Below are 12,391 nucleotides of genomic sequence, written 5' to 3' on the forward strand. Positions count from 1 at the left end.
GGGCAATGTTCAGCAGTGTGCAGGGAGAGGACAGCACAGCCTTGCCTGCCAGTGGACGAGGGCCTGCTCACCATTCTCTGTTGCACGTAATGTCCATGTTTTCAGCCCTTGCCCTGGTCATCCTGCTTTGCTTAGGATAACCTTGCCGTCCCCTCATCCTGCATAGCTTGCTTTCTAGGAAGAGGAAATTAGGTCGCTGTGAAAATACTGTTCCCTTCTCACTGGATTACAGGGATGCTGTTGTGGTGCCATGGGGTATTTTTACTCTCATTCAATGGCCTAAAGTGGTGATAGAATTTCTGAATGGTCAATGCATCACTTAATGCACTGATGTCAGAGCGCTGAAGCTAGCCAAGCCTAACCACTGTAATCAGTGCTTAACGTGCTTAAGGATTTCCCCAGTTCCAGGGATTGGAGATTATCAGATATTCCCTCTCCACCTTCCCATCGAAGCACGGTGGGCACGAAGCCCTCCAGCCCGCAGAGCCTGGCACACATGCACAGACATGGGTTGCCTTGTCACTCTTTCATCCCCAGCCACTCTCTCGTTAAGCGTGACACTGAAAGTGGACAGAAGCTGTCAAGTTCAACGAGTTCCCTACTGACAGGAGTGCGTGGGGTTCTCAGCTGTCTGCATAATGGAGGCACCCAGGTAGCAAGGTGGATTAGGACTCACAGAGGTGATCTTTCCCTATGGATAGAGAGCAAGGTGCTAGTTTTGGAGACAGGGTCAGAACAGCCACCCCTGGGTCAGGTGGCACTGCAGTGAGCTTGCAGCTCCCTCCTGTTTGGGAGTAGTTTCATGCCCTTCATCCTTGCAGGTAAACACTGCTCATGAGAGTGGTTTTGTGTATTTTTTCCTTCTACAAACATCTTTCTGTGTAGTATTTCTCACGGGTGGGAGGATTTTCCTGCTGTTCACTTTAAGTTTTTCTTCTAATCTTATCCTGTTGGCTCCCAGCAGCACACCGTGCCTCGCTCAGCCCTGTCTGAATCATCTGTAGGTTGACACACCGAGTCAGGGCTGTCCTCAGCCGCTGTCTGCCCCGCTTGCACAGCAGTCGTTACTTTTGTTGACCAGCTTTATCTCTCCCCACCAAAAGCACTCCAGCTTACCTATGTCTGTAGTGTATACAGACCAGTATTATGCTGTTGTCTGCTGTGCTGGGTGGCACAGCAGGACTTATCCTTCTGCCAGCTGTGCCATGAAGTGCCCGGCAGCGAGCTATCCCACCCCTCTGCATCCCCTTTCATCACCAAACCGCGACGCCCACCGACAGCCGGCTTTTCTCAGCTTCCACCAGCACTCCTGACCAGTATGGACAAAAGGGGTGGGAAAACAAAGAGCTTTTCTTCAGGTGTAACCCGACCTGCGAGGTGACTCAGCTGGCGGCAGCTGTGCGGGACTTGGGTCAGGGTGCAGCACTCGGTCTGTGCTCCATTTCCTCCTTTCTGCCTTGCCAGGGGCGAGCAGCACCCAAGTGGATTCGCAGCTCTCCCCCAAGAGCAGCGAGGCTGGGGCAGCAGGCTGCTGTCAGGACCTGCAGAGCTGCTGTGCAGAGCTGTCGCTGCCGGGCTGATGAAGATAGGAACACTCAGAAGAAAAGCACCTGGGACGTCCTGATATAGGCAGAAGTGAGGTTTTGTTCGTGTGCCCTGAAAGTGCTGTAAAAGGTGAAACAAACCCACAGGTGTACCGATGGAAAAGACAGGTACGGTTTTTTGTCTGTTTAAAATAATACTGTGTTACAGCAAGAAAAACAACCAGGGTAGTTATCATTGCTTTACAGCTCAATAAATGTGCACGCACATCTGTGTGCTGCGTTGTATGATTTTGGTACTATACACATCAGAAATAGCTGCAACAAGCTAGCAAGAGCAAGACTTAAAAGAATGCATTGGCTTTAAGTGCTCCGCCCTTGAACACTTGTATCGTAGCAGATACCTTTCAGCATGAGAAAAAAGCCTACGTGCATACTGCTGATGCTGATGACATTGCATGTAACAGTTGTTAAAGTGATCAAGTTTTGCTCTGCTGGGGATGGTGGGTTGTGCAAGGTGTCCTGTGAGCACATCTCTGCTGGGAAAGGGGTCACAGCAGCTTTGAAGTCAGCAAATGATGCTACAGCAACTGTGGTATAGACAAAAAAAGGGAAGAAAGTGTGTAGATTGTTATAAAGGCAAACCTCAATTTACCTGTCAATTAGTCACTGAAATTGAGGTCATCATAGCACTGAACTCTTCCAAACAAGCTCACTGGGGGCCCTAGTTTTTTCAGTGAACTCCCTGTTGCACACCTCACCTTCCTGACAGCCAGACTTGCCTTTGGCATGGGTCACTTCGGTACCACATTAACCTGACAAGGAAGTCTTTAATTGGCCATAGGGAATGCAGCAGCTTCAGCCCTTGTGCTCCCAGTAACCAGCTGGGGTAGCACTGGGAGCAGTCTGCATTAACAAGGCAGCAGAAAGTGAATCGTGGACTGTGTCACAGTGGGTCTGCTGTGCAGATCCTGAGCATTACCAGGTCCTTTTGAAGGAGGAGATAAGAGCTCAGAGTCTAGTCCACTAAACAGTGACACTGATATCAGCATGGAGGGAATGGTAGGAAACCATCAGTGCATCAGCTGTTATGAAAAAGGGTATGCACAAGTGAACGTTGTTAAAGATAATTCCTTCTGTGTCTGCTATCTGCTGAAAGGAGACATACAAAGTTGCCAGAACAAGAATGAGGAGGACACCCCAAAGAGTTCCCCATTTGACTTTGTTATAAAACAGTTCCAAGGAAAGAAATCCACTTCTGGAAAAAATAAAGAGCAGCAAGAGCAGCCTTCAGCCATCCAAAAATTCTTCAGCGGCTTTGACTTTGGGAAATCAGAAGGCAAGGAAAGGCATGAAACTGAAGAAACAGAAGTAAACAACTGCAGAGCTGATGATCAGAGTGGGAAGGAAAATCTCTCAGTGGAAGGTAATGCTGGTACAATCAATCCATGTGGCTGCATTTTAATTTCATATAGAACTGTCTGCTTTTCTTGCTAGACAAAATGTTGTATTTTACTGCCTGTAAGTTATCCTTTAGCCAGAATTTGCTTCTGATTGGATCATTATTGAGGATATGCCCTCTAACATGGAAAGAGTGGGGTCTGTGCTGCTGAGGAGGCATAAAGCTTTTGCATGACCTCTCTCTTGATCTCCAGTGAGAGAGGTCGGTGCTGGAGGCAGCTTATTAGTTGCAGAGCTTATTTGGTTTTAAAGCCAAGCTTTGAGCAGTAGCTTGGCTTGTTGTATTTAAGATTGGTCTTTGTCCACCCTACTGCTAAAGCAATCTGAAGGCAGCAAGAGCAGATGTTTCCTAACCCTTGACACCTGTGAGGGGAAGGGAATGAAAATTATTCATGAATTTTATTTTGTTCTTACAAGTGTACTCTCTACACACGAGAGAAAATGAGGCTATTCTTCAAAAGATGCTGAAGGTGAGGTTTAGGCCCCCATCCTCTGTACTAAGAGCTCAGGGAAAACAATGAGAGGAGAGCTACCATGAGTGGGATTGCTATTTTGTGCAGCTTTTGGTATTATGGGCATTAGATGAAATTCCTGATTATTAAAGTGTTTAGTGAATAATACAAATGAAACTCCTGGCTGTACAAACTGCATGGAGAAAGAAATTAAGAAAAGCAGGAAGTATATTGCACAGACATTGTATGAAGTGAACACAGGCTGTCATAAAGCAGGAGACGATCACCACATAATTGCAGGGCCACTCTGTTCCAACTGGTGCAGTACAGACTGTACTCCAGCCATGTGGCACACAGGCACACAGAGGTGGTTATATGACCTGTGTATCCAGAGTAGCTGCAGCCTGGAGTTTTGCAAGAATTTCATGTGCTTGAACAAGCAGTGCAAACATCCTGAATCACTGGCATAAGGTAGTGTGGAGATGTGAAAAGGTTTCTTGAGCATCAAGAGCTTTGTACTGATCTGACCTATTTTATCACTCAGGTTGGTCTGTGCTGATCAAAAGTAGAGCTTGGCTTACTGACAGCTTTGGTTCGTTTCATGAAGTCTCCACCTGGCACTCAAGGCTTGTTGCAGAAGTAACCTGGACTGTTTCTTTGTTACTCAGATGAATCTTCACCGCTGATTTGTGAAGGAGAGTCACCATCTGGTGAGCAGAGATTTAACCAGTTCATGCAGAAAGTGGGAAAGAAACCCAACAGCAAGAACCTGGATCTCAATAATTGTGCCTTGAATGCAGCAGATGTAACAGAGCTGGGTAAATATGCACTTTACTCAGTTAGACGCTTTGTGTATTTCTTTCTTACTTGCCTGTTCAGTTGTTCACTCTCCTCTTTCCCTTTCTTTTATCTCAGGCTTTATTTAAGATTTCGTTTGGTGGTCCCAGGTCCCTGGGAAATGTTAATAAATAAATTGTATTACTTATATAATATATAAAAATATTAAAACCATGCAAATCTATGTAGCAGGAGAAAACCCCGTTCTCAAGCTACAGAAAAGAAAGAGGAGGCACAGATTGTCATGATTTTCTAATGCTGTAGAAAGCCTATCTATATTGAGATTATTGTATTGACATACTTTTTTTTTCAGCTTCTTTACTGCCATTTCTCCCAGAGCTGGAAGAGATCAGCTTGTCCTGGAATGGTTCCATTGGAGGGACTTTGAAAACCCTCACTGCTCAGCTCCATCATGTGAATCTGCTAAAAGTCCTTCGACTTAACAACTGCAGGCTGTCAGCTGAGGATGTCACCTCCTTAGGTACAGGCATTTACATTTGCTTTCAGACAGCTTGGGTGTAATGTAATCCATCTCGTCTCTTCCTGCATCCTATCCCTGCTGCTTCCACACTGGGCAATGCAAAGTCCCACTGTGAACACTGGGAAGAACTTGGGGTTAAGAGTGACCTCATACATTTCAGTAGTTGTGCTGAGTTCATAGCACAGGGCACAAAGCTTTCACGTTCAGAAGGCAGCAGAATTCAGTCTCATTTGCAGAAAAATGTGTTTTCCTTCTGGATTAGTAATTTTTTTACTGTCTTTAATGGTACACAGCAAAACTGAAAAAAGCTATCAGTAATAATAGGGTCAGTTTAGCACTTTGTGCTGCAGGAAAGATGCAGTGCTTGTCACAAAATATTTGTTGGTCTTTGTTGGCCTTTTGGAGGAAACTTAAAACCAGCAGTGCTGCCTCAGAGCTTGATGGCTTGTAAGCTTGGGATAAACTTATTCCTCTGCTTACATCTTTGCTTGAAGTGCTTGCAGCCCTGCTTTTTGCAAAGTGTGTGAATTAAAGGTTTCAAAGTTGGTGCTGTGCACTCAGGTCCTGATGCTGAGTCACTTACCTCTGGGCTTGGAATTTACTAGTGGGGTGGGTCTGTGATAAGTGTCTGAAAGAAGGGCAGACTGAACAAAGTAGGCTATTCTAGAAAGCCACTGTTATTTTGCAAGTTCTAAAAACTGGTCTGAGTTTAAAAGCTTTTTTTATTTGTATCATTTGAATTTATTTTTTTTTTTAAGGAATGATCAGAAATAACATATATGATAACAGCTCAAAAGTGGGTGATGCTATCTATTGGGAAGGAAACACCCATCTCTGCAAAATGTAGTGAAAATAATCAGTCTGTTCCTGATGAGGGTAAATTCAGGTCCCCTGCCTCATCCCCCTGCAGAGGGATTTATGAAGTTGGATTTTGCAGTGAGATATCAGTTTTACAAGGCTGCAATAACACAGTTCAAATTGGCTGTTGTGTCAGGTCTGGAAAAGGGCAACTTTTGAGAATATAATAAAAACCAGTGCTGTCTGCCTTGAAATCATGAGGAAGCTAGTTTGCTTTAAAACAGTGCTTACCTTGATTCCTTATGAAGTGGGTTGAAAAATCCTGCTGGAAGCAAACCCTTTAAGTCTGAAAAATAGCCGTGAGAGGACTTCTTTCATCCCAACCCAAATATCCTGTGGATACAGTACAGAGGACATTAGAAGTTTACCAAATAAAGGCAGAACTGTACAGGACAGTAAATTCAGACTTGTCATATCTAGAATGAATCATCTCAGACATCTGTTGCAGGAGAGGCATTTGAAATGGTTCCTCAACTTGAAGAATTGGATTTGTCATGGAACAGTAATATAGGTGGAAAACTGTCACTCCTGACAAAAAAACTTCGGAAAGGATGCAAGATTAAACTTCTGAAAATTACAGACTGTAACCTGACAGCCAAAGATGGAGAGTCCCTTGGTATGTGTATCCACATAGCTAGGCTGAAAGACTGGCTTCACAGAAATGTATCTCATTTGGGTTAGATGGTGGCTCTTTTGAGGTCAATCTTAGTTGAAAGCTATTTATTTCAGGCTTCACGTTGTAACAGTATTTAACACCCAGCAAAAGAAGGGCTGAGGGATAGGAATTTGATTTGGCATCCACTTGCCACCTCTCCCCTCTTGTTTTCTTGCCATATCTTAATCTTGTGTGGTCTTCAGATCTGATTCAGTGTTTTAAAAGATTTTCTCCCTCGAGAGAAGTCCCTGTGCTCTGTTCTGATATTCACTGCAGGAAATGGCTCATATGCCACATACAATCCTATATCTTTTCATTAGAAAATTTTCTTTTTATTCTTCCTTTTTATTCTCCTTATTTTTTCTTGCTGTTTTCTATTGTTATACAGTTTTTTTATATGATTTTTCACTGATTTTCTTGTTTTTATTTAATTGATGTTTTGCTGTATTTTTGGTGGAATGGGAACATGGTAAGTTTAAAACACATACACAGGCAGATCCTGCCTCTTCCTGTTTGTCATAGTGCTGTTCTTTTCTAGGGTTCATCTGTATGTTACATACAGTTACCAATTCTAGTTTTCTTTTTCTTTTTTTCCCAGCTGAAATACTAAATATGGTCCCAAACCTCGAAGTATTAGATCTCTCTATCAACAAGCACATTGGCTGCAGCATGAAGTTCATTGCTCAGGATCTGAAAAATGTGCCAGGTCTCAAAGAGTTGAACTTGCACATGTGTGGATTAAAGCAGGACAGCCTCCAGGGCTTAGGTTAGTCTTTCATTCTGCATAAACTGTACATCTGAAACCCATTTCAGAAAGGCAGTGTGGTGGGCTTTTGCTGATGGTTTGTCAGCATTAATGGACAGTGGTTATTTGCTGTTTGGGGATTGATAAAAGACTACAGAGACTTTCTGCAGGAGTTGCATTTATCTTCCCTGTGCTAAAGCATGTGAAAGTCAGTGGGGAGAGTCACCCTCCACGCCATTTATCTGAGACACATCTTAGGGTAGATTAATGGTTCTCTGGACATGCTTCCTCTCTCTCCAGACAGAACATAGACAAGGACACAGACAGTCTAGCTAACTTCTGAAAACTTAATCCTACTCTCAGAGGGGAATCCGAATTTACCATTATCACTTAATGACTGTCCAGTGAAGCCATATGCAGTGGGCTTATTATCTGTCTCTCTCCCTAGTGGAGGTCTTATCCATAAGACAAAACAACTGGCACTAATTAGTACTTCCAGTAGTCATTTCAGCAAAAGGCTGAGGATTGAATGGATATGGGGATGCATTAACCCCACCTTCACCTGGTCTTTTAGAGAAGAATGGGGTAGTATGGACGGAGAAGCTTTGCAGTATTACTGTGTCTGCTGTGATTATACGCTGAAGCTTAGTCTAAAAGCTTTGCCTTCAATACCTTCTGCAAACGCTGATATTAAAGTAAATAAATGTTGAAGCTGTGACCTGTGCTACTGTAGCAGTCAGTGAGCAGCCTGCTGTCATTTCCATTTCAGACACTGCTTTACAGCACCTTGCAGTGCTAAGAAAATTAGACATATCATGTAACAAAGAGATTGGTGGTGGCTTTAAAGACTCAACAGCTCATTTGGCAAGCTTGAAAAATCTCGAAGTCCTTGACCTTCACCAGTGCTGTGTAACAGAAGAGGACATGACCGTTTTGTGTAAGGACATCTTGAAGAAATAATTCAAGAATGTATGGTTTTGACTTCTGAAAATACTTCAAAGGCGTAATAGATTCTGTTTAACATGGTCTCACAGTTCTCAGTTCATTTTTTGTTAGGCAGCTCTGGAAATGCAGCTCAGGGGATAGCTTTCTTGATCAATATGGAGTGGTTCTTTTTCGGTATCAAAAGAAGTCCTATAGTGGCTGATCCCATGGAGAACTAAGGGCCTGAATCTGCTGTGATTCAGACCCATGATGTGAGTGTAACAACCACCCCCAAATGCTATTGCTGAGAACTGTAATTTGGGAAGTGTCAGAAACAATCTCCCTGCTGGTATAAATCAGTGTGGATCCAAAGCTTTTCTGTGCATGCTAATATAACTGTCTAAAGCTACCTTAGTGAACTGTGAGGTGGAGAGTGACGTTGGTCTCCAACTCTTAAGTACTATTAGGAAGGGAAAGACCTTTCCCATTCTGTCAATGAGGCAGATTATTTATTGCATGCATTACCATAACTTTTTGACATTAGTTTTTACTTCTTAGAACAACAAAAAAATCACATGACACAAAGTCTATGTCATCTAAATCTTATTTTCCATTGTGAAGAAGATAATTTGAAAAGTTGCAGATCAAATATTGGGGATCATTAACCATTATTAATAGTGATTGTTATTTTTATAATTTCTTCTGCACATACTAAAATCAGTAGAGAATAATCACATTAACACAAAGTAGTTTAGGTTAGCAGTGGAGACTTTTATAAATAATCCTCCATCTCGTTTAATGTTAAATTCCCTACTTCACCCAGAGATTTTGGCAGGAAGCTGTGTCCTGACAACCTTCAACACAGTGTCTAATAGTACCTAATTTCTTAAGCATTCCTACAGAAAATGACAAGCAAACATTACTCAAAGTACCTTTGAGTTTCAAAACTTGGCCTTGACTTCTGGGTTGATTTATAAAGTAGTGATGTCAGTCAAATATACAACTACATTAGCTCTGTATTGGTGACTAATAAATTTCATTTTTTCAAAGCCCAGGTGATACCTTTACTCTCCAGTCTTCAAGAGCTGAATTTATCCTCAAATAAAAACATTGGAGTCTCATCTGATCCTCTTCTCAGCAGACTCAGATTTTTACCAAGGTTGAAATCTGTGGCCATCAGCAATTGTGGTTTAGGCGAGGAGTCCTTTTCATCACTGGGTAGGAATGTTTTTTTTCTAAAGCGTGTCTATTCTCAGAGTCTCCTTGTGGGACCAAGCACTTCATTCTCTGTTGGCTGAACTCCAAAAATAATGGTTATGTTATAGTACAGGTCCTGAGTGGGAAAGTAATTGTGTCTCTCTCCTGATTGCCTTGTGATGAAACCAGTGCTTCATGGGACCTGGTTGCAAGTGAAGATCATTGTGTGTCTTCCCCCGTTTCACCTGACTGAAGTGCTTGTAGTCCTTCATCTGTTAGTGAGCTTTTGTGTACTCCTTAATACTGAAAGAGAAAGCAGCAGAACAAGATTTCATATGATGCTGGAATTACAGCTTTATTGTATATCTGCATTTGCAGTTTATTAAGATGAAGACTTACAAGTTTTTTTTCTCCTCATTACAGATAAAGTAGAAACTTTATGACTTATAGTTAAGTGTGGGGCAATGGAGGAGCAGGGAAAATGACTGCAGTAGTGGAAAAGATATTGGACAGCTGTGAAGAAAAGTCCAATCTAACACAGGATACGTAAATTCAACCTCTTTTGCTTACTTATTGCAAATCTCAGTGGATTAGTGGCTACACTGTTCCTCTGATAGCAGTTCCATATGGCACATGAAGCCTAAGTACAGAGGGATCTGTTAGAATGCATTCTGCATTTATTTTATGTTTGATACCCTTTATTAGTGACATTGAAACCCAGAGTAAAACTTGACTGCCTTCATCAGGAGCAGCGCGAAGATGAACTGGTCTGAGATCCTTGCAGAAAGAGTACTGTTTGTGTCATTATGTAAGAATGACATCGTGGAAATCAGTGTTATCAAAAGACACAGTGCATTTCACCTTGAGTTGTGAATTCACAGCAAAATCTTTCTGTGTTTGAGTGGATTTAGAATGTTTTTAAAATGTGCTGTTATATTAAATTGACTTCAGTGGAGCAGGGTTAAGCCAATAATGCAAACAGAAAGGAAAGAAAGCTCTTTGGAGAATCCTCAAAGAATCTGTAGACAGGCCCTTGTGACATTATTTAATGAACACAGGAGAGACTTTTGTTTGGCCTGACGTTTATTCAGACCAAATAATTCATTTTAAGCAGAGATAGGCAGCCTGTAAGCAGCCCATCGGCAGGTGACTTGTGGGTGAGGTGTCTATTGAGGCCACATTGTTTTCTCTTAGTAAGCAGAAGTTGCTGGTCTTAATCTTTTCAGCTGAGGCTGCCCTTCACCTTCCTGAACTGGAGATATTAGACCTTTCTTGGAATAAGTGCGTTGGTGGAAACCTAAAGCTGCTTTTGGGAGCACTAAAGCTTGCAACGGAGATTCAAGTGTTAAGACTGAGCAGCTGTAACTTGGTGGCTGAAGATTTGGTGCTTCTAAGTACGTATAACGTGGTATTTACTAGCAGTCAAGGAGCCAGTGTATGCAGACCACAATTCACAAGGGACTTGTTCCATGTGCTGAGCACATTTTTGGATAAATCATATGAAAAGGTGGAAAATAAAACACTATTTTTCCCGGAAAGTATTTTCATTTTGCTGAAAGCTGTGTGACCCATACATGCACAGTGCAAAAAGTGAAATGGATAAAAATGCAAAGAATCGTCTTAGCAGTTTTATGTATTGACACAAAAATACAGTACACGGGGAAAAATGTGTGGTTCAACCCTGTTTTTTTTTAGATCAGATTTTTCAACCTGCCTCTGAGGAGTTCTGTTTTGCTCAGTTGTACTTTTTGGGTCGGTGATTGATGAGAAATGTACATGCTGATGACCAGCAAAGCAGGCATTACAGGCTCTCAGTCAATTAGCTATGACTCTGGAGTTCAACTGTTGTGGGAGAATTAAAATAGAAATATTTTAGCCCACTTTACAGCAGCTGCTAAAAATGCTGGAAGATGGGAACCTAGTGAAGAAAGAAATTTCAGGGCCCTTTCAAAATCCTGTTTATTTCAGTGTCATCATTGTGATTCTGTGGGCCTGACTCATGGGTTTTGGGTGTCTGAGATTGGTATTAGCCATTTGGTAGCTATTAAGGCCCTGTGATGTGGAGGCTGGTGAGATAAAGCCTGAATATTTTTGATCTTACAAACATCACCCTTGACAGGTGGCTCTTTGGTCCACTAAAGATCTCAGCTCCCTTTAGGAGGGTGTATTAGGCCCATTACCCTCCCACAGTGAGAGTTGGCTGTTGTAATCATGCAAACTCATTGAGTTTTGCTGTTCTCCTTCTAAATCTCCCTGTAAAACCTGCCTGTCTATTTTAATTGGCACCTGCTATATCCTCCAACTGACTGCAGGGTTTTCAGTTTGCCATACAATTTTACATTCTGTTCTTTCTGAATTGTCTGTATTTCAAATATTGGGCACATTTTCATCTGTGATAAAAACAGTCTTTCTGAGAACAACAGCAAGTGATTGGCACATTATACATTGCTGGGGAGTTGAGTCCTGCTGTTTGGCTGCTGAAAGACTTTACAACATGGTATTAAAATACTCATCTTGCTTATAAGCTTTTAAAGCAATTGCTAGGATGTATTGATTGTGTTTGTGTGTGTTATTTCTTGCAGCGTTACTGTCACACGATGGCCATCTAGCCAGGTTACAGAAGCTGGATTTGAGTTATAATAACAACATTTCTGATGAAGGGTGGATGGTTTTCTGTCAAGGCTTAGCAGTATTCAAAGAACTCTCAGAGTTGGATGTCAGTCTTCGCCCATCATCCTGCCGTGCCTGTGGGACATGGTTCAGTGAGTTGTTGGCAGCAGTGACAAAGCTGCCTGCGTTGGCAGAGCTGGGGATGCAAAGATGGGTCCTTTCAGAATCGCAGAGTAAACAGCTGGAGAGCTTTAATCAAGACAACAAAAGAAACATTCGTTTTGACTGTTGATGGAGAGTGGAGGTTTCTGGGAAGCCTTCACGAGCAACGTATGAACTAAGTACTATGTGTCTCTCACTTAGAATAACTGCCCAGTTTCTAGTTATCTCTTCTCACGAGAGAAACTTGAAATAGTTCAAGATTTCTATAAGAACAGTTATTTGACATAGATTATTCCATTCAGTAGTGTATTCTTTCAGAGCCATTCTTTCCGGGCCGTGTTTACGCTGCTATTGTGACACTACTGAATATGCTTAATCTTCCTGTTGTGAAAACTGCAATGACTAGCACCAAAGGAGCAATGACAAATTCAGATAGACACATGGCAGATTTGCCAGTGCAAGGAAGTG

The 12,391-nt window shown here is 42.2% G+C and overlaps 1 protein-coding gene across 2 annotated transcripts; it reads left to right on the forward strand.

Annotated features, from left to right (window-relative positions):
• Positions 1-1,641: 1,641 nt before the first annotated feature.
• LRRC31 (leucine rich repeat containing 31) lies at positions 1,642-12,090 on the forward strand. 2 transcript variants are annotated; one of them, XM_065748163.1, is made up of 10 exons: positions 1,642-1,712; positions 2,701-2,976; positions 4,123-4,272; positions 4,605-4,772; positions 6,079-6,246; positions 6,884-7,051; positions 7,800-7,967; positions 9,005-9,172; positions 10,378-10,545; positions 11,734-12,090. In XM_065748163.1, the coding sequence occupies exons 1-10, from the start codon at positions 1,700-1,702 to the stop codon at positions 12,051-12,053; spliced, it is 1,767 nt and encodes a 588-aa protein (XP_065604235.1). In that variant the 5' UTR covers positions 1,642-1,699; the 3' UTR covers positions 12,054-12,090. The 2 variants fall into 2 exon arrangements, with proteins under 2 accessions (XP_065604235.1, XP_065604236.1); XM_065748164.1 differs by having other exon boundaries at positions 2,701-2,967.
• The last annotated feature ends 301 nt before the right edge of the window (positions 12,091-12,391 follow it).

The sequence above is a fragment of the Cyrtonyx montezumae genome, unplaced genomic scaffold, assembly GCF_038088225.1.
Source record: "Cyrtonyx montezumae isolate F1298 unplaced genomic scaffold, pur_monq_1.0 scaffold_5, whole genome shotgun sequence".
In the NCBI taxonomy this organism is placed as follows: Eukaryota; Metazoa; Chordata; class Aves; order Galliformes; family Odontophoridae; genus Cyrtonyx; species Cyrtonyx montezumae.